At 41.7% G+C, this 22,511-nt stretch overlaps 1 protein-coding gene across 2 annotated transcripts in view; it reads left to right on the top strand.

Moving 5' to 3' along the window:
* The window catches only part of SNED1 (sushi, nidogen and EGF like domains 1), an 89,626-nt gene extending 67,523 nt beyond the window's left edge, over nt 1–22,103 (top strand). For both annotated transcript variants that reach the window (XM_060242100.1, XM_060242101.1), the window contains 12 exons: nt 2,895–3,191; nt 4,859–5,042; nt 5,670–5,782; nt 6,728–7,006; nt 10,759–10,903; nt 11,049–11,131; nt 11,221–11,322; nt 14,550–14,666; nt 16,225–16,312; nt 18,207–18,290; nt 18,814–18,847; nt 20,098–22,103. In XM_060242100.1, coding sequence (XP_060098083.1) covers nt 2,895–3,191; nt 4,859–5,042; nt 5,670–5,782; nt 6,728–7,006; nt 10,759–10,903; nt 11,049–11,131; nt 11,221–11,322; nt 14,550–14,666; nt 16,225–16,312; nt 18,207–18,290; nt 18,814–18,835 — 1,514 coding nt within the window. In that variant the 3' untranslated portion in view covers nt 18,836–18,847; nt 20,098–22,103. The remainder of the gene's footprint in view (nt 1–2,894; nt 3,192–4,858; nt 5,043–5,669; nt 5,783–6,727; nt 7,007–10,758; nt 10,904–11,048; nt 11,132–11,220; nt 11,323–14,549; nt 14,667–16,224; nt 16,313–18,206; nt 18,291–18,813; nt 18,848–20,097) is intronic.
* The last annotated feature ends 408 nt before the right edge of the window (nt 22,104–22,511 follow it).

Here is a 22,511-nt window from a genome sequence, read left to right as displayed (position 1 = left end):
AGTTGCAAAGTTGAGTCCGACTTTTTGCGACCCCATGAATAAAGTCATGCCAGGCCCTCCTGTCTTCCACCATCCTCCAAAGTCTGCTCAAATTCGTGTTTGTTACATCAGTAATGCTGTCCAGCCATCTCATCTTTTGCCGTCCCCTTCTTCTTTTGCCTTCTGTCTTTCCCAGCATCAGGATCTTCTCCAGTGAGTGCTCCCTTCTCATTTGGTGGCCAAAGCTTCAGCTTCAGCATCTGACCTTCCAGGGAACAGTCAGGGTTCATTTCCCTTAGGACTGACTGATTTGATCTTCTTGCAGTCCAAGGGACTTGTAAGAGTCTTCTCCAGCACAACATCTCAAAAGCATCTATTCTTCTGCGCTCGGCCTTCCTTATGGTCCAGCTCTCACAGCCATACATTACTACTGGGAATACCATCGCTTTGACTATATGACTATACGACTTTTGTGGGCAGGGTGATGTCTGCTTATAGCCAGTTTGGTGTAGTGGTTAAGTGCACAGAGTCTTATCTGGGAGAACCGGGTTTGATTCCCCACTCCTCCACTTGCACCTGCTGAGATGGCCTTGGATCAGCCATAGCTTTCATAGAATCTGTCCTTGAAAGGGCAGCTGCTGTAAAAGCACTCTCAGCCCCACCTACCTCACAAGGTGTTTGTTGGGGGGGGGAGGTAGAGGAGATTGTGACCACTCTTGAGATTCAGAGTATAGGGCGGGATATAAATCCAAAATCATCATCTTCTTCTTACTGCCCAGGTTTGCCATAGCTGTCCTCCCAAGGAGCAAATGTCTCTTAATTTCATGACTACAGTCACCATCTGCAGTGATCTTGGATCCCAGAAATGTGAAGTCTGTCACTGCTTCCCTGTCTTCCCCTTCTTTTTGCCAAGGTGTGATGGGGCCAGATGCCATGATTTTAGTTTTTTTGATGTTGAGTTTCAAGCCTACTTTTGTGTTCTCCTCTTTCACCCTCAACAAGAGGTTCTTTAGGTCCTCTTCACTTTCTGCCATTAGAGTGGTATCATCTGCATATCTGAGTTTGTTGATGTTTTTCCTGGCAATCTTAATTCTGGCTTCATCTTCATCCAGGCCAGCATTCTGCATGATGTACTCTGCATATAAATTAAATAAGCAGTTTACAATATACATCCTTGTCGAACTCCTTTTCCTGTTCTAAACCAATCAGTTGTTCCATATCCTGTTCTGACAATTGCTTCTTGACCCTTATACAAGTTTCTCAGGAGACATTCAGTTGGGTGAATTTTTCTTTTTCACCTTTGTCTTTCACTTTCCTTCTTTCCTCAGCTATTTGTAAAGCCTCATCAGACAGCCACTTTCTTGCATTTCTTTTTCTTTGGAATGGTGCTGATTGCTACCTTCTGTACAATGTCACGAACCTCCGTCCATAGTTCTTCAGGCAATCTGTCTATCAACTCTAGTTCCTTAAACCTATTCTTCACCTCTACTGTATATTCATAAGGGATGTGATCAAGGTCAAACTTGAATGGCCTAATGGCTTCCCCAGTTTTCTTCTGTTTAAGCCTGAATTTTGCAATGAGTAGCTCATGATCTGAGCTGCAGTCGGCTCCAAGTCTTGTTTTTGCTGACTGTAAGAAGCTTCTCCATCTTTGACTGCAGAGTATATAATCAATCTGATTTCTGTGTTGCCCATCAGGTGATGTCCATGTGTAGAGTTGCCTTTTAGGTTGTTGGAAAAGGGTGTTCACTATGACCAGTTTGTTCTCTTGACAAAACTCTATTAGCCTTTGCTTGGCTTCATTTTGTTTTCCAAGGCCAAACTTGTCAGTTGTTCTGGTTACCTGTTGACTTCCTACTTTGGCATTCCAGTCCCCTATGATGAGGAGGACATCTTTTTTTGGTGTTAATTTTAGAAGGTGTTGTAGATCTTCATAGAACTGGTCCACTTCAGCTTCTTCTGCATCAGTGGTTGGGGCATAGATTTGGATTACCGTGATACTGAATGGTTTGCCTTGGATACAGACCGAGATCATCCTGTCATTTTTGAGATTGTATCCCATTACTGCCTTCCTCACTCTCTTGTTAACTATAAAGGCCACACCATTTCTTCTACAGGTCTCTTGCTCACAATAATAGATATAGTGATCCACTGAATTAAATTCACCTATTCCCATCCATTTTAGTTCACTAATTCCCAAGATGTTGATGTTCAGCCTTGCCGTCTCTTGTTTGACTACATCCAACTTTGATTCATAGATCTTACATTCCACGTTCCAATGCAGTATTGTTCTTTGCAGTATCAGACTTTCCTTTCACCATCAGACACATCCACAGCTGAGCGTCCTTTTGGCTTTGGCCCAGCCACTTCACTCTTTCTGTGGTTACTTGGACTTGCCCTTCGCTCTTCCCCAGTAACATATTGGACACCTTCTGACCTGAGGGGCTCATCTTCCAGCACAATATTTTTTAGCCTTTTGTTACTGTCCATGGGGTTTTCTGGAGTGGTTTGCCATTTCCTTCTCTGGTGGATCACATTTTGTCTGCGTTCTCAGCTGTGGCCTGTCCATCTTGGGTGGCCCTGCATGGCATGGCCCACAGCCTCGCTGAAATGCACAAGCGCTCTTGCCACGTCAAGGCAGCAATCCATTAGATTGGATCCCCCCCCCCCAAAAAATTAGAGATTTCCAAAAAATCCCAGATCCCAATACTGGCAAAGTATTTTGATCCAGGATTTTTCAGAAATCCCATATTTTTTAGTATATTTTTTGCTTGGTACGATCGGAACGCACACTCTTATTAAACTGTGCTTTCTTGCTTCCTCTTCTAGGAATGTTTTAATAGTGGAATAAGCAAACTGTGTTTCTCAGAGTTTAATTATGTCCATTCTGTTTTGTTTTACCTAACACCTGGAAGAGCTGCTGCCACCAACTTCACTAAAGGTGGAAAGAGTGGAGGAGACTGGGCTGTCAATCTCTTGGCGCCCTCCCAAGGACCAAACCGCCAAGAATATGATTGATGGCTACGCCGTGACGTACGTATCCTTCGACGGCTCTTACCGCAGGACTGATTATGTGGACCGAAGTCGTGCTGCCCACCAATTGCGGGCACTAGCCTCCGGCAAAGTCTACAATATTTCTGTCTTTTCAGTCAAACGCAACTTGAACAACAAGAATGATATCAGCAAGCCTGTCATGCTCGTCACTCGTACTAGTGAGTAGTTCCTTCAAGGAAATAGAGTTGTAGGTGCAGAAATGCTTGGCTGAAGCAATGAGGGCTATATTAGCAGGAGTCTTTCCAGGGTTCCTCACATTAATAGAAAACAACAGAATACCTTTTTATGGCAGAAACATCCTTCAGGCTTATCCAGGGTTGTTATTGTCATATAGCAAAAAAAAAAAATTTTCAAGAACATTGGCCTGCAACAGTTAAGCAATAGGTGAGGTAATATAGGAACAAAAAATAGCCACAAGGAGAATGGCTGCATAAATATCATCTTGCTTTCCTTATACTGATAATCTTGAAGCAACCAATTATAAGAGTCATTGTTTCCTGCAAAGAATTTGTAAGTGGAAACTGTATCTACTTAACAAAAAAAAAATAGCCACAGCACACAAAATAATCACTCAAGTGTTTGTAAAAGAAACTCTTGCTTTATATTTTATTTATTCATTGAGGATTAAGTACAAAAGCTTTTATTGAAAGCTGTTGTATTCAGTGTATAAATTCACTCCTTAAGGCATTTCTAGGTAGATGTCTGTCTTTTCATGCATCATATTCACCACATGGGGTCTGTGCCAGTTCATATGTTGGATGCTGCTAGTCCAAACTACAGACTAGGAATGAGTAGGAAAGTGACACAGATCAGACCAGACTGTTTTAAGCAGAGCACAGGTTGGTTTATTTACAGTGACACAAAGTCCACTTTGGGAGGATATGGGTAAATTTTTACCAAGCTGTTCTCTGCCACTGCAACTCTATTCCATTGGGTCCCTTGGACTCTGGGGGCAGAGTTTCAAAAGTGTGTAGGGGTTACAGTGAAATAGTGAGGCAGGAAACTTTCAATCCATAGATTAGCCTGCATGAGGATCATAGGATCTAGTCTCATGCTTCATGGGAACATTGTGAGTTGTATCCTACTTCTCCTCTTAGCTATGTGCACAGCCTTCCACTAGAGGAAGAGCATCTTCCATTATCTGAGTGGAATGGTACGGTATAGTCCCTTGCTGTCTTCTGTTAGGAACTAATTCCATACAGTGTTTGGTTCATAGCAATCACCTTCTCTTTGGCACTGTGATGAGACTGCATAAGGGTAGTAAATAGTCATAAGAAGCATGATCTAGTGTCTCCTGCCCGTTTTCTTTGGAGGATCGGATTTTTATTTTTTTTCTATGAACTGTGATCACATTCTGCCTACTAATCTTCTCTCTTCTGTGATGTGATAGTGAATAGGCGGTTAACAGACAAGTTTAGCCTTGTTTTTTTAAGCTATGTTGTACTGCACTGAATGGAGAAGAGTGGTTTTTAAAAATTTGTGTGGTTCATCCCTGAACAGGTTTGCTATAAAACCGGGACTAACAGCTGTCACTTGGTGTCTCTTGGGAGATTCTGACTGTAGAATAAAATGCTTTCCAGGAACAGAAAAGTCTGGTGAGGTTACAAGGTGCCACATACAGTACTCCCCATAAGGGAAGGAGCCATCTGTTGTAATAGTCCTGTCAAAAGCCCAGGCTGACATTTTTCTTCTGTAGGAAACAATTGAGATGGGAAGGAGGCTTCCAGGGGAGCAGTGCTTGTCCAAGAAGATAAAATGAATGTGTCACTGTCAAATGGAGTGAGTTGTAACCATCTCCTGCATTTCCCCTCTCTCATCCTATCAGGGCCTCGCACGGTGGAGGGATTTGAGGTTGCCAATGTGACTGCCACAACCATTACTGTGCAATGGGCTCTCCACAGGCTCAAACATTCTACAGTGAGCAGGGTGCGTTTGTCCATACGCCAGCCAGAAGATGCAGAGGATCATGCTGCAGAAGTAAATAATACTGTGACCAAGTACACATTTTGGTGAGTAAGAAGCAAGAGCTTCCTGGGGATTAGGGAAGGGGAGGCAGTTATGAGTATGCCTATGACAAAGTAGGTCCAGTTGCAGCCTGTGGTCAGCCATAATATGGGTGGAAAGGGAGAACCATCAGCCAAAGAGAACAGCCAAATTTCTGAGCTTTTGGACCACTTCTCCATGCTCAAGAGATTAGAGCAGAAGACTTTCAAAACGTGTTTTTCTTGATACGAATGTGCTCTCCAAAGACAAACTCCAGACATCCTCAATAGAAGACTGGCAGTCCAAAGGATAAGCTGAGCCAGTGAAACAGGCAGGAAACAATTTCAGAAAGCTCCAGATTGTCACTTCTGTCATAACAATAGGCTAATTGGTCTCCTTCAATTTTCATTAAAAATAACTTGTTTTTTCTAGCTTGAAAGGGTTATTATGGAGTCTGGATCTGCCATTGCTTTCAGATATTTGTGTCATGTACTCAACTGCTCTCTGCTCACAGTAAATATTTGTTCACATATTTTTTCTGAGTAGAAGTTTGATGTGAGTCTCTGACTCAGCAGGCATCAATAAGAAATAGCTTGTTCTTTCTTCCAAAATCACAGCATGTAATTATGATTCGGATTTCCTCTTTGCAATAGGGACCTTCAGCCAGGGCAGAAGTATGTTATCCATGTTTGGACCTTGAGTGGCCTGAGTCCTGAAGACCATCCTGCTGAGAGCTTTACTACAGCACCCATCTACATATGGACTCGTGAGTCTGAAAGAAAATTCTTTGACCTGCTTCCCCATCTTTATAGTCTATAAACCCAATGTAACAGCATCTTCTTACTTATTATAGCTGCTTGACATGAGCATTTATTCAATGTTGGCAGTTAAAAGAAAAAGCCTAGGGTCAAGCTGAAATGCTGAGGGGAGACCTCTGTTAGTGCTGAGTGCAAGAAGATGCCCCATGATGTCATAAGAAGCAGACATTTTTAAGGCCTACCGTGCTCTACTTCAGAGTAGTGGTAGAAATATGCCATAGGAGAAAATGTAGATTACTCATTAAATGCTCAGGAAAATAAAACTATAGTCATCTAGCACTGGGAAACTGACAAAGAAAATGCCAGCTAAGTATCTTTGGGGAGAATGTACCACAACTGGGACACCATCACCAAGAGAACCAGTCACCATCCATCGAACCTTTGAAGGTGGGGACACTTGGAGTAATGCCTCTGATGTAGATCTTATGCAAGCAGGTTGATATGGAAGCAGATGGTCTTATAAATACCCAGTAATATCATTGCCTGTGCAGGAAAGGCCCTGAGTTGGAGACAGAATGATTCCCTGCGTAACTAGCCTTGCAATCTTATTTTATATCACATCATTGGGTCAAGCTGCACAGATCTACTATGTGATCTGACCTGTTCAGACATTACTGGGCCTTAGGAATCCTATCCAGCATGAGAGCACGAAAAGGCCCCAGGCTCAAACTCTCCCTTCATTGTTCTTCCTTTAACCTCCTGCAAGGAGTAGTTAAAAAGTGAATAAAGAAACACCATTATCAAATAAATAATGGAATTTCCCAGGGCACCTATTGTCAGCTCCTTCCACAGCAAAAATATTAGTTGTTTTGTCCTAAGAATTCATGTTGTACAACAGTTTGGAGGGGCAGATTAAAAAATCTATGCTGCATTTCCTTCTTCTCCCTGAACAGGACCTCTTCCTCCTAGGAACCTGACTGCATCTAGAATCACTGCAACATCTGTCCATATGACATGGGAACAGCCCCTGGTTGGTTCAGGAGAAGGGTATATAATCAATGAAACCACCAGTCAAAGTGTGAAGAGCCGCTATGTACCTAATGGAAAGCTGACCTCCTACACTGTGCGTGATCTGAAACCAGGGCAAAGATATCGCTTATCTGTGACGGCTGTTCAGAACACGGATCAAGGTCAAGTGACTAGTGAACCTGCCCATCTCTACATTACAGCCTGTAAGTGTAGACTCCACTCTCCATATCCATAGTAGGATTGACTGATCCACCCCCCCTCCCCCGGCTAACAGCAGGGGATGGAGGGTTAAGAGTGCCAGATCCAGGTTGGGAAACTGGAGATTGGGGATGGGGCCTGGGAAGGACAAGAACCTCAGTGGGGTACAATGCCATAGAGTCTACCCTCCAAAGCAGTCCTTTTCTCCAGTCCTTTTCTCTCTTTGTCATGTGGACATGAGCTGTAATTCCGGGGGATCCCCAGGTCCCACCTGGAAGCTGACATCCCTAATCCATAGCTACCTGCAAGCCCTTTGTTTCCTTTGCAGCTTGAGAGGATGTAGGGAAGGGCACATGAATATTTAACACTTGCCTTGGGTTGTAGCACTGGTGCTATCTGCAATGGCAAAAGATGAAATTCTCTGTGCATGTGTTGAGAATACCAGTCTGTAGCTGTTGTGCTGGATGTGTCCAAGAAACAAGCAGTTATAAAACTGAAAAGCCTTCCTTCTGCCATCAGCCTTGCCCTGCACTTGCAGATGTTAATTTTATCTCATTTTTAAAGGGAAGTTTAAAGTCTGTGTCATTCCTTGGTAATTGATATCTCTTCCTAATTACTCTTTTAGTTTTTTAAAAAAGCATATTGACAGTTTAGCCTAAATCCTCTTTACTTTAGTGACCATGTGATTTTGGAATTTACAGTCTTAGGGAAGGGAAAAGCTGTACGTAGTCAGACTTATAGATTGGACTTCAGAAAGGCAAACTTTGATAAACTTAGAACTATGCTGGGTAAAATCCCAAGGTCAGAAATACTTAGGAGGAAGGGGGTTCAGGAGGGGAGGGAGTTTCTTAAAAGCGAAATACTGAAAGCTCAATCACAGACGATTCCTATGAGAAGAAAAAATGGGAAAAGCCTAAAGAAGCCGAAGTGGCTCCATAAACATCTCTCTAAAGACTTGAGAAATAAAAAACCCTCCTTAAGGAACTGGAACAAGAGCTTTATAACAAATTACCAGTGCTTGTAGAGAAAAAGTTAGGAAAGCTAAAGCTCGGTATGAGCTTAGGCTGGCCAAAGATGCTAAAAACAACAAAAAAGGTTATTTTCTTATGTTCAGAGTAAGAAAACGAGCAAGGACATAGTAGGCCCATTGCGAGGCCAAGAAAGTTAAATTGTAACAGGTAATGTAGAGAGGGCGGAACTGCTCAATTTCTACTTTTCCTCAGTCTTCTTCTGAGGGAAACAGTGCTCAACATGGCAAAAACAGAACATATAAGGAGGGTATAAAGTTCCAACCTAGGATCAGCATAGGGGTAGTACATAAACACCTGATTTCTTTAAATGAAACGAAGTCCTCAAGGCCAGATGAATTGCATCCAAGGGTTCTAAAAGAGCTTGCGGATGTAATTTCTGAGCCTCTGGCTATTATTTTTGAGAATTCTTGGAGAACAGGAGAAGTACTGGAAGATTGGAGGCAGGCGAATGTTGTCCCCATCTTCAAGAAGGGGAAAAAAAGACGATCCGGGTAACTTCCGACCTGTCAGCTTGACGTCTGTAGCTGGAAAAGTTTTAGAACAAATCATCAAACAGTCGGTCCTGGAACATTTAGAAATAATGGATGTGATTACTAAGAGCCAGCATGGGTTTCTCAAAAACAAGTCATGTCAGACTAACCTGATCTCTTTTTTTGAGAAAGTGACTACCTTGCTGGATCAGGGGAATGCTCTAGACATCGTTTATCTTGATTTCAGTAAGCCTTTTGATAAGGTTCCACATACTGTACTTGTTGACAAGTTGGTAAAATGTGGTTTGGATCCTGTTACCATTAGGTGGATCTGTAACTGGTTGACAGATCCCTCCCAAAGAGTGCTTGTGAATGGTTCCTCATTCTCTTGGAGAGGAGTGACAAGTGGAGTGCCTCAAGGATCTGTCCTGGGACCTGTTTTGTTCAACATCTTTATCAATGATTTGGATGAAGGAATAGAGGGAATGCTTATTAAATTTGCAGATGATACTAAATTGGGAGGGGTTGCAAACACAGAAGATGACAGAAACAGGATACAGGATGACCTTGACAGGCTGGAAAACTTGGCTAAAACCAGTAAAATGAATTTTAACAGGGATAAATGTAAAGTTCTGCATTTAGGTAGGAAAAATCCAATGCACGGTTATAGGATGGGGGAGACTTGTCTTAGCAGTAGTATGTGCGAAAAGGATCTAGGAGTCTTAGTGGATCATAGGCTGAACATGAGCCAACAGTGTGATGCGGTGGCTAAAAAGGCAAATGCAATTTTGGGCTGTATCAACAGAAGTATAGTGTCCAGATCTCATGATGTGATGGTATCGCTTTACTCTGCTCACCTGGAGTATTGTGTTCAGTTTTGGGCACCACTTTTTAAGGATATAGACAATTTAAATTTGGCTTCAAACAGTAGTGTTTACTGGACAACATTCGTTTTTGTTAGTGTTTGTTTCCTGGTTCAATTTATTTTTGAAAACTTCTTAGGATTGCATAGGATATGAACATATGAAAGCCTATATTATATTTCACACAGTAGCTAAATGATCTGAAGGGGTAACAAACAGGCCATAGAGGCCAAGGCTTGTCTCTTAAATTGTGTATTCAAAGGTTTCTGGATATGGAAGTTCTCTTTAGATATAATGGCTGTGAATCATTGATGGACTTTATCCCCCATTTGTTGCATTGTTATGCCCAATTTGGAGAGATCTTCCTGGAGCTCTTCACAATCCACCTTGGCTTTTACCACCCTGAATAATTTGGTGGTATCTGCAAATTTGGCCACTATACTGTTCACCCCCAAATTCAAATACTTTATGAAACAGTAACACAGGTCCTAGTATCAATACTTGTGGAACCCCACTGCTTATTTCCCTTCATTGTGAGAACTTTCTGTTTATTCTTGCTGTCTGCTTCCTATTTAACTGACTTTTTAATCTATAAGAGGACCAGTGTTCCCTCTAAGCTGAGTTAGTGTGAGCTAGCTCACAGATTTTTAGCCTCCAGCTCACACATTTTTGTCTTAGCTCAGGAAGGATGACTCCAGAGCACAATAATTAATGCAGCAGTTCACAACTTTAATGCCAATAGCTCACAACTTTAATGCCAGTGGCTCACAAAGTAGAATTTTTGCTCACAAGACTCTGCAGCTTAGGACCATGTCGTCATCTTATCTTATGACTGCTAAGTTCATTCCAGAGTCCTTGGTGAAGGACGTTGTCAAAAGTCTTTTGGAAGTCCCTCATTAGCTGCAGCTTGCTAATGCTCTGGGATACATGCATTCAGACATGCAATTATACTGTGGACATACAAAAGATACAGTTGACTGAGGCAGGGAAGACAGGGATCTATGTTTTGCTGTGCTACAGGAAACAGCAATCTGAAATACTTGGGTGTGAAGAAATCATCACTTTGTGCCTGATGAAGTAGTAATGTAGTAAATTAGCCCATGCCAAATAAAACCTTTGTTCTGTGAATACTTATTTAGTGAATGCAGCTTGGTATTGCACATCTCTGTGGCTAACCTTCCCCAGTCCATCCCTTTATCTGATTAGTAAAATTGCATATGCTTGGGATACTTGTGATTTTGAGGGACTATAAGGAAAATTGTCTGGTCTAATATTTTCCACAGTAAGGTAAGCATTGTGCTACGCAACTTGAGCTTCTTACATGACTTCCTGATAAATTTGTCCTTCTGGCTGACTATTTCCATATGGCTGAATTTATTATTCTGGTTTATAGTGCAGAAGGATGGTACTCCAGAAAGGCACTGGAGCCAAACAGGACATCCTCGAGTGCTAAGAAATCGGGTCCCCCCAGCATACTTGCCAGACCTGCGCCTGCTCGCAGATCATAATATCCCAGAGGAACCTTCACAAGCACCTAGGTAAAGAATTTGGTCATCAGGAGCTCACTTATCAAACAAAATAAACATGAATTGGTTTACAAGACCCTGAAGTTTGAGTGCATCAGTTCCACTGAAGGTGTTTTGTGAGTAGTAATGCTCTGGTCTTTTTTTTTTCCTTTCGAAGGTTTACAGAGTTGGTGGATGGCAGGGGAAGGATCACCACTAAATTTAGCAGCTCACCAAGTAGACATGTCACTGTGAGAACACGTAGGTGTCCTCCATCCTCTCTTCTTTCTTTATTGCACAAGTATTGTACAAGTTCTTGTGCTTAAAGTATTGCTGGATTCTTTTTCTAGAACCTGATGCTCCAAAGAAAGTGGAAGAAAACACTGAGGAATCCATGAATCAAGCCAGCCTGGCACTGCAGCTATCAGAACCTGAGAACAGCAAAAAAGAAAGTAAGTCTGAAGAGGGGTTAGAAAACTAGAGATAGCACAGTACCAGACTCTGACCTCAGTCCCAGTCAGCTTTGGTTTTTAAAACCAAATCTATTCACATCATGAGTGCCCAGCTGCAAAGGAGGAGGGGACTGTTGCATAAATAGTACAGAATTTTAGCAGGAACTACTTTTCTCATATAACTTTCTTTGCATCTCATCACCCTTGTGGTGTATGAAGGATGGCTAAGTTTCATTGTACATAGCTTGCTTTAGAAAACAGAGAAACTAGAATCCCTGTGGTCCACTGACAAGTTAAATTTACAAAGCAAGAGTACACCTCTCCAGTTTCTTAGCAAATATGACATAACTAAATTATTATTAGGTGTTTCTAAGTGTGCAGTTTTGCTTAAGAGCTTGCCTTGTAGGATGTTATGATAGTGGTTAGCATTTAGGCTTTTACAGAGCTTTATGCTAGGAAGATCAGAATAGCTCTCACTAGAAATCTGAAAGGTAACTGAACCAGCTGTAGTGGTGAAACCTCTTCCAGTTTTTTATCAGTTATTCTTTCTCACATGTTCATTGAATTATATAACCCACGTATGACATAGGGTCAGAATTAAAAAAGAAGCCCAGTAGGACCAGAAAGACTAACAAAACTTATTTCAGCATAAGCTTTTGTGAGACAGAGCTGACTTCATCAGACACATCCAATTAAGAGAGTTTCAACTCATGAAAGCTTAGTCTGGGATAAATGTTGGTAGTCTTTACAATGCCATTACATTGTTGTTCCATTTTGCTGCTACAACCAAATGCAGATGCCTATCTGGAATTAAGTTGAAATCAGTCCATCTAGTCCAGCATTTTTGCTAGGGAATCACCGGTCAGCAAGTATTATATTGTTACTGGAAACTGCAGTTTTCATGGTTATAGAAAGATGGATTTCACCCACCTGTCTCCGGTTTGACAGTTTTCGCCCCTTCCTTATCCAGTCACAACAGTCTTCATTCTGCTTTGCTCCATATGCATGAAGTACCGGCTTCCACAGTTGCCCTTAGCACTCTGCCAGTTTGCAATACTGATGCCATTAAATGTGGAACTTTAAGCCGGCAGACAGGGAAGCTAGAGTATAGAGGGCTGGCTCAGGTAGGGAAAGGAAGCAAAGTATCTTGAGATTCTCTCCCCAAATCTGAGGAGCTAGGCTAATCCCAGCACTTTCAGACTTCCATTAAACTCTCAGGAACTGAGCACTGGTTGGTGGACTCAGAAGCCAAAGAGCTACAAACTTAAGAAACTGACAGGACTCCTCTTGTTTGTGGGTGTGTAGAGAGAGCCAGGGCCGGTGCTAGGCTTTCTGGCACCCTAGGTAAATCACCCACTAGCCCCACTCCCCCATTATTAAAAAATGAAAAGTGCCAAACTTGAAATGTTTCACATTTTTAATTTACTGATTTTTAATTTTTTTAAAAATGTGATAAGTTATTTAAAAAATTGTGAGAACAAGTGCTTGCCAGCCATGCCAGGAAGGAGGGTGGCGGGATAGGATGAGGTGGGAGGCCAAGTCACACATCGGGGAGAGGAAGGTGGCTTGGCTTTGTTGAGGGCAGCTTGGTGATGTGAAAGGACAAGGTGACAGTGGGCAGGAGCCAGAGTCATGCGTCAGGGAGGGGGCGCCCAGTGGTGCCCCCTAGGCGACTGCCTACTTTGCCTACTCCCACGCACCGGCCCTGGAGAAAGCAGGACCTGCAGAAAAAATATCTCAACTTAAAAGTTTACATCATCATTTGTATTTTAAAAAATAGTCAAGTAGGCTTACAAAAATAAAATCCTTACAAAACCACTGAAATAGCAGCTATTAAAACTTATTAACATGAGGTACAGATTTAAATTAAAAAGGCTTTCATGAATAAAATATTTGCAGTGGATGCTGAAATATCTCAAGAGAAAGAGATGTGTGTAGTACAAGGATGAATCAGTAGGACAGCTGTTGAAAAAGCCTCATGCAGGTTCCCACTGGCAGATTTTTCTTATGGGGATTCCTGCAGTAAGGTGTCCATAGCTGACTTCAGCATGCAAGCTCATATGTACAGGCTGAGGGTGCCCCCCCAGTTACCATGGACCCACTGGGCACAGAGGTATACTGGCAGCCAGTGTAATTGGCACAAGATGCAGCCTGTCTTCTGAACAATGCTTTCAGATGTTAAGGCAATTTAAAAAGGGATTTGCTGCTTGTGGCGCATACACTTATTTCTCTGTATTTGTTTATTAAAATGTTTATATCCTGCCTTTCCCTGTGCGGCTCAAGGTGGCTTACATGTCAGTGAAAACATCATAATTTAAAACCAGTAATATAAAATCTCAGATTCCCACCCCATCCCCAAAAGGATGCTTGCAGTTTGTACCCTATGAAAAGGTCTGGCAAGTAAGATAGGTTTGCAGCATCTCCAGACGATTTCTGGTGGTGCTCTCCTCACATTCTCAAGGACCCTGTTCCAGGGAGTGCCAGCCACCATGGGAAAGGCATGGGCTCTGGTTGCTGCCAGGCAGGCCTCCCAAACTGGAGGAATAACCAGTAGGTGGCAGCCTGAAGACTGTAATTGGTATGACAGGACATATGGAAGGAAATTATTCTTTACTTGAGTGTGTCATAGGCTATAAATGGCTTTAAAGATCATAACCAACACTTAGAATTGTGCTCAGAAACAAATTAGCAGCCAATGTAGTTGTTTTAAGGTGGGCAATATATGTCCTATCTCTTTTTGCCTCTGGCAAACAGGTTTTGCAGGGGGGTTTTATATTTGCCATAGGCAACAGTAAGAGAAAACACTTTCAGCTTTTAAATATTATTGTCTGCACCCAGCTATCTTCCAGACAGGCAAATCTGTATTAATTAGCTCTGTATAAGGTTGTGCAGAGCTAATTAATGATCATAGCACAATCACTTGCTGTATGCATTGGTACTGTAACATGATTAGCAACTGGCAAACTTCACCTCACCTCACATGGAGATGAACTGTCAACAGCAAATTTCCTATTTTCTAGCAGGAACTCACAGCCTCAATCCTGCATGCAGACCTAAAACATTTCTTGGTAACAGTCATGAAAGATAAAGAATTTTGCTTGAATGTGATGCACCTACTTTAAAGTCTGAAAGTTGCCCTCCATACCTTCTCAGAGGAGCAGAGAAATTGTCTTGTTATGTTGGGGTGTGCTGTGCAGAATATCTCATTTCACCCTTTGCATCTGCAGATGACAAGCAGAACTGTTCCATAAACTTTTGCAAGAATGGGGGGACCTGTGTCACTAGCTCAGAGTCCTACCACTGTGATTGTAATCCTGGATACAAAGGCAGACACTGTGAACTAGGTAAGTTAAGGAATGTGTAGCTAGCAGAATTATTCCAGCTGCCCTGTCTTTGTGGTTCAGAAGCAAATAGTTTGAGAGAAGCCATACCACAATCAACTTGTACAAAGCCCTACTCTTTAAAGATGTAGCCTCTCAGCCACTGGTTTCCAGAGTTACAGTATCATGGAGATAAACAATTTTGAACTACTGCAGAACTTAGCAAGTGGGGCTGCAAAAGCAATGTGAGAACTTTTTATATACCTGCATGATAGGAATAAAGCAATTATAACATTTGCTTTCTCTGCTTTGTGGCTCTGGGCAGTGGCACACTAAGGAAATAAAGTCTGAAGCTATCCCTATTGTATGTTGTAGGATAGTGAATTAATTCAGCTGCTGTGTTAGTTGGTTGCACTAGTGCAGGGTTTCCCAAACTCCCCCCATCCCCTCTGTGGCCTGGTTATTTTTACATGTCTGCTTCGTGGCCCACTAAAATTTGGGGGTGGAGCCGGGAGACAGGAAACACTGACCAGGAGCTTCCCCTGCCCCTCTCTGATGTTTCTGAACATCAGAGAGGGCGCGGGAGCGTGTCTGGCTGGCGTGCGGTCTCAGTATTGTGCCGAGTGTCCTCCAGGCAGAGAATGCTCAGGGACCAATATTGAGGCTGTGTGCTGGCCAGGAGCTTTCCCCCACCCCTCTCTGATGTTTGGAAACATCAGAGAGGGGCGGAGGAGCATGCCTGGCTGGAGCGCAGTTTCAGTATTGCGCCCTGAGTGTCCTCCAGGCAGAGGACGTTCAGAGAGTGATACTGAGGCTATGTGCTGGTCAGGAGCTTTCCCCGCCCCTCTCTGATGTTTCTGTAGCGCTCTCTGAATGTCCTCCAGGGGCTGGAGCGCAAGAGGGGAGGGGGCAGTCAGGCTGCCCCTGGCAACCCAGCATTGAGACTTGCATGGCCCAGTGCCGTGTCACAACCCTACCAATGGGAAACGCCACACTACTGTGTCTCACAGTTATTGTCCATTATGTCCCTAGCTATCATATGAACATATGAAGCTGCCTTATACTGAATCAGACCCTTGGTCCATCAAAGTCAGTATTGTCTTCTCAGACTGGCAGCGGCTCTCCAGGGTCTCAAGCGGAGGTTTTCCATGCCTCTTTGCCCGGACCCTTTTTGGAGATGCCAGGGATTGAACCTGGGACCTTCTGCTTACCAAGCAGATGCTCTACCACTGAGCCACCGTCCCTCCCCAATCAAAGTACCTAAGCATTAGCCTCGTAATTGTGAACTCAGGCATGATGTTCTACTGCCTGAGGAAAAGCATATCCATCTATTGCAAAGATCCAGTACAACACAAACACACCCAAAAAATGTGGGCTGCATGCATTCTCTCCTTCCAGTTTGTAGGTTTAAGGAGCCTCTACTTCTCCCCCCACTTTAAATTTGCAATGTCAGGTGTATTCCTTGTGTTTAGATAACAGGGCTATTAATACGAAGAAGTTGAAGCTGAAAGGGCAATCTGCATTAACTATTTTTTAACACTAAAACATCTCTTGTCCCTACCTTCCCAATTTCTCTCTTCAGCCTGCAAGAAGGTGCCTCACTCTTGTACTCGGCTCTATTCAGAAACCAAGTCCTTTCCAGTCTGGGAAGGTGGCATCTGCCATTACTTGTAAGCATCATTTCACTCTGATCACTCTTACCTTTCTTCCAGCTACAGAATTAAAGAGCAAGCCTCTCTTCAGTTGTTCCCATCAGTAGTCTAAGAATGGGAGAGACTGTGGGTCAGTAGCACAGGCTTCTTCGGGGGGTATGATGGACTCTCCTTCTTTGGAAGTTCTTAAATAGAGGCTAGATGGCCATATGACAGCAATGCTGATTCTGTGAACTTACTCAAACAATGTAATCTATCAGACAACAGTTGTCATAACTTGAGAGTTACAATTAGAAAAATTATATCCTAGTGATCCTTAATAGACAATAAATAATACATATAGAAGTTCTACAAGTCAGTGGCAGCTACTAGGACACTGGAGGGCACACACAGACACACAACAACTAATTGAAGCACACGTTTTCTGGCTGATTATATTGTTTGAGTATCTCCTATGTCAGAAATTCCATTGTGGTTTTGGATTCTGTGAATTTAGGCAGAACTTAGGAAGGAGGTATTTGTGAGCTTCCTGCACTGTGCAACGTGTTGGAGTAGATGACCCTGGAGGTCACTTCCAACCAGTGTTCCTTCTAAGCTGAGTTAGTGTGAGCTAGCTCACAAATTTTTATCCTCCAGCTCACACATTTTTTTCTCAGCTCAGAAAAAAAATGGCCCTAGAGCAAACTAATTTATGCAGTAGCTCACAACTTTAATGCCAGTAGTTCACGAAGTAGAATTTTTGCTCACTCCTTAGAGAGAACATTGCTTCCAACTTTATGATTCTATGATCAGCTTGACATGCAGATGGATTACTTTAATCCCTAGTTTAAGATCATCTGGTAGGTATGTGAGATACCTCTGCCTGGTTGGTCTGCAGTAGAACAACTAGATTCAAGTCCAGTAGCACTGGAGAGACCAAGATTTTGGGGGTATAAGCTTTTAAAAATCAAAGCTCCTTCTCAAAAAGTTAGTCCCTCTAAAAAGGTCATACCTAGAAAAACATGTTCTCTAAGGTGCTATTGAATTTTAATCTAGCTGTAATACTGACAAGCAGCGTCATGTGTTCAGCCTGTGCATCTTTTTCAAATAGTGCAATAAATTGATTGTGTATGTAAATAAACATAAACCTCAGAAGGCAACTTTGGGACATTTAGGCTACACATTGCATCAAAATTACCTTTTGGTTTACCTCATAACTTGCATGGTTGAAATCTGTGTCACCCTGAGGAGAAAATGTATCCTGCATGTACAAAAATGGAATAATTTCAAGGGGACTATGCCAAATCAGACCCACCATCACAGTGCCTCTCCCAAAATCCCTTTTCCTGCATCATAAATACAGGTCTGAAGCTAGTGCTAATGCATGTGGAACTGCATCCTAATGAAGTTTGATATGATTTTAGGATGGTTTCTCTCACTCAGTTCACATAGAAGACCCACTTTTTGCCGCATAAGGGTGCATGATTGAAACATTTTCTTTTGTGTATAGGTTTCTCTCACATCCTTATGCCTTAATCTGTAAAATGTGCCCACCCAGCCTGTGTCTATTTTACTGAGCTGTGTTCTTCTAATTGTATATTATTAATTTATTGTTGTATTTTAACTGTTTTATTATGACTGTAATCTGCCCCAAGGCCGTATGGGAAAGGGTAGAATATAAATCTGCTAAATAAAATAAAACAAACAAATCCTCTTAAATCAAAGACCAAACTACTTTTTAGCCCTGCCCCCCTCCCCATCTTCGGTAGACATGGCTACAGCTAAGTTAGCCATAGAAAATGGCCTGTTAGGCTGCACCCAGCCATATGTTTTGAAACTGAAGTTATGGAATTCCTTTGCATCTGTCAGGACTTATCTTCAGGGCCCATTGCAATGCCTGCGTTCTCTGACATGCTGTTTGCTGTTGTGACAGATACAAGCGGGTCTACAAAGTCCACCAGGATGTCTGCTACAAGGAGAGCTGTGAGAGTACTGTTCCAAATAAAGCAGTCAGCAGGTACGCAGATGTAAAGAAGCTTCAGTGGCTTTATGCCAGAACACAGCAATGAGGAAAAGCCAAAGGAATTTAGTGCCCAGCTTACAATTTTTCACAGTAACAACAGTTCAAGATAGTTCCAAACTTAATTAACTCTTGCAGAAGTTAAGTCGCTTGCTTAAACTTCTGACCATGTTTAGTATTGTTATTTATTATGTGCACCTAGCTTTCTCCCCTCCTCCATTTTATTCTCACAACCAAGCCTGTGAGATAGGTTAGCCTAAGTGTGTGACTAAGTTAACCCAGCAAGCTTCCATGGCAGAGTGGGAGTTCGAACCTAGGTCTCTCAGATCCTTGTCTGTCACACTCACCATTATACTACACTGGCTCAGTACTGCTCCTTTTTTGAGTTCTGCAATAGTTAGCATGCTGGTAAAATTTAGCAGTATTCAGAACAATGAAGTTTCTTGCAGTTAAAGATTTGTTCAGTGATGTGTGCCAAACAAAGAATGCTAGAATGTTTAATATATTCTCATTATTTCAGAAAACAAAGTAACAGACACTGAAGAAACCATATAGTAAGTATATTTTGTCTCTGCTGAGAGGTGGGTGGGACGGGGACCATACTGACCACCACTATAGTTAATAAGGCCCTTGCTGTGAAGAAGCTGTCTTTATGGGGAGTGCATACCTTAATCTCTGGAGTAGATTCCTTTAAAGGTCCCTATGGGATGGTGGTCATTTACACATTGCATCACTGGAGTTCAAATGGTTAAGAGGACATTTTTAAGCACTGGTATCTACATTCATTTACCATCTGAGAAAACTACATAAATTGGATTATCAGGACAGAAAAAGAAAAGCACTCTGATCGCAGATAGAAACTGTACATTTCTAATATCAAGAGTCAGATATGATAACAAAACCATTATTTCACAGAATTCCACTTTTGCTAGTTTTTACATACATCTGACCATTCTAACATTAAAATATCTTCAGCTATTTTTCTGGCTTATTCAGTATTCACTTTAAAAAGGAAGAATAGAGAAATTCAGATGCAGCCCTAGGGCAAGCCTCATTTTGGGCAGGAGCTCACAGGAGTAGAGCTCCAGAACCTCTAAATTTTATTGTGCTTTCTTTCCTCCCCCTCCCCCCCCAAAAAAAATACTTGCTTCTGGGCTCCATTGTTCAAACCCCCTGTGAGAATTTTGCTGAACACTAAGATTTGACAAACTTTCTAATATTTTTCCCCACAAAAATGGGAAAATAACCAAAACATAAAGCAGATAGACGGAAATCTTCATCATGCCACTAGGAGAAAGTAATTTAAAAAGTATGATGGGAGTAAGGTTTTATTATGACAGTTATAATTTAAGAAGCATTTTAAGGTAGATGCTGAGCTGATATAATTTAGTACACCGTCCAGTGATGTCAGGGGTGGGTGGCATATGCAAATGAGTTGTGCAAATGAGCTCCAACATCTCTTTTTCTTTGAAATGACCCTGCCTAGGATATTTTAGATCTTGTTTCTGGAATCAGTTCATCTTAGTTTTGGTCCTTACAGAGAGTTTCCCTGCCCTCCAGTTGTACTGATAGACCCCCACCCCTCACCCCAATCTACATTAGTGGAACTAGTCTTGAAGAATCTCCTGTGCTGAGGACATTCAGTTCCAAGCGCCATTTTTATGCAGCTGTATTACTTCAACTCTATAGACAAACAGGGGAATAAAATTACTTGCTGACTCTTAATCAAAATGACAAGTTAAATATCTAAACTTTTCAGTGTGTTTGTGTACAATTGTCACATCTTTCTTTATTTCTTTTATAGGATCCAAAACCATCAGTATTTCTGCTCACTGGATGCAAAAAAAAAGGGGGGGGCGACCCCTCTTGCCAAAGCGATGGCCCGTTCTTCCTTTGTCTGATTCAGGTGTTCACCAAATAGCCATATTCCCAACTCTGGCAGATTATAAAAGCATTCTTGCCTTTTCAGATGCCTTTTCTTCATAGCGCCTGAATTTTTCTACAGATGATTGGCATGTTAGAAAAACCTCTCAAGACTTTCATGGGCCATTTGCAGCAAAGGTAGGGCTGAGCCTATAAACATTCACCAGTGGTGGATATAACTGATTATAAGAGGCTAAGAGGCAGTCTTAGAAGAGACACTAGTTGTGAACTGTGTGGTGTTCTGAGTTATGAACCAAATAAGAATCTCAGTGCCATAAAATGATGTTCAAAGCATACAAGTGTAAAACATTTCCAGACAAAATGGCTTTTAAAGCTATCTAGGACTCCTCCCCCCCATGCGCCCCTCCCCATCTAAGGGTTCAGTGTTGGTTTTTTGTTCACTATTGTCAATAATTGTGTTTTTTAATTGAAGACCAGCTCCCTCCAGTGCCTGTTTCAGCCAAACTATTAGTATTTCAAAGGTTAGATATGTGATGCCACCTGAGAAAAGGTAATTTTACAGAAATGTATTTCTTTCTGTATCCCCCTGCTTACTTGGAGCAAGTGTTTTATGTTTGCTACAATACGTAAGCTTGACCAGCCATGCTAGGGGGACTGTTTTTTAAGCTTTTGGGAGTTTATATGACCAATTAAATATAAGATTGTGTTAATTAACATATATTGTATATTTTATAAATTAATAAAACAGATAGTTAGTTTTAAACTATTATTCCATGCACAGAATTTAAAACCATCTTTAACAGGTCATTGGGGGGGGGGGTTGTGTGTGTTTTTAAAGAAGCAGCCCAGTAAGGTGTATTAATTTTTGTAAGCAGAGTCCTTTTCCCTGGAACTCTAAATCCTGGCAGCCTGAGAGTTGTAAATATAATTTCTTCAGTAGAGAAGATCATGCTGCAAGTGAAATGCTAGTCTCAGCAGGAAAAGCAGCACAAAACAAAGTATTTCTATAATTCTTACTATTAAAGGCCATCAAAAATGTTTAGGCCTATTTCTTTGTGCTAATTAAAGTTATTACAATTGAAAGTAGGATGTGACAGCTACTGGACTCATATTTCTGAGGCAGCACACTATTTTTCACTGTAGTCAGCCTAAGCCTGAGCTACTTGCAAAAAAATGAGAGTAAAACACAATGCTGAAGAGAGGGACAGACTAAATACAGGGCCTCTCTGTCAGTTACTACTTATGGCATTTAACAGGACACTGTCATTTGGTGTTTTATGTTTGGATTTCTCGGGTTGGGGGTGTGGTTTCTTAAACTAGAAAAGGAAATAAATGGCTTATCATTCAAACTGGATTAGGGGTATACCACACATATAACAACTGATAACCATGGATTTCATTAGACAGTTTAAAACAAGTACATTTTAAATCTACTTCTGGCATTTAAAATTATTTCTCTTATGAGTCATATATTTCCTAAAGCTATGTTGTCAATAAGAATAGAAGCCAGGTATCAGAAGAAAGTTTAGTGTTTCATATCCTGTTAACAGGAAGGGCTGATAAGCACGTAAATCCAACTGGTCCAGTTTTATTGGTTTTGGGGTCTAATTAAGATCACCTATTATACATGCAGCATCCACACTACAAAGAGGGTAGAAGTGAGTGGTAACCTCACAGTAAAAATGTTTCTGTAAGCACAGTGAGCTTTTTGAAAGCAGATGCAACTGACTGAGACAGTGAGAAGTTTTAATTGTTTGTCACACAGTGACACTGGATTTTCCCTAGCCACAGTCTAAGCTAGAACAGTCTGTATCAAGCCAGTATTCTATAGGCAGATTGAGGCATATGTAATGCAGCAATAAACTTTTTAAAAATTTTATTCTGTGAAAGTTGTTTATTTTAAATAAATTGTATTTTAATCTAAAATGCTGTCTCGTTTCTCTTAAGAGCAAGGAAAGACTTTAGTAGGTTAGCCATAAAAATCCCTATCTACTCTGCACCTCGCAAAAATCTTAACATCTGCTTGCTGGCACACTACATAGCTCCCTTTCCTTGGCACCAAACTCATGCTTATCTGTTCAAAAAACAGTACACCATCCCCTACCCTCCAAGGGAAAAGATTCTTGCAATGGAGAAACAGCATTTAGAAGAGCAAATGAGGGCACACTACCTAGTTCAAGTATGGAGGTGAGGAGGAAAGGGTGCCATCAGGTCGCAGCCAACTCTATATTTTATTTTGCTTTTAGCCCACCCTCCCTGGGCTCAGGGCAGATTTTAAGACATGCACAACATATTACCAACCAATTAAAACATAATAAACAATTTAAAATTCAG

This window comes from Heteronotia binoei, chromosome 6 (genome assembly GCF_032191835.1).
Source record: "Heteronotia binoei isolate CCM8104 ecotype False Entrance Well chromosome 6, APGP_CSIRO_Hbin_v1, whole genome shotgun sequence".
Taxonomy (NCBI): Eukaryota; Metazoa; Chordata; class Lepidosauria; order Squamata; family Gekkonidae; genus Heteronotia; species Heteronotia binoei.
The sequence above is the reverse complement of the archived record's forward strand: the minus strand, read 5'-3'. Positions and strand labels throughout refer to the sequence as shown.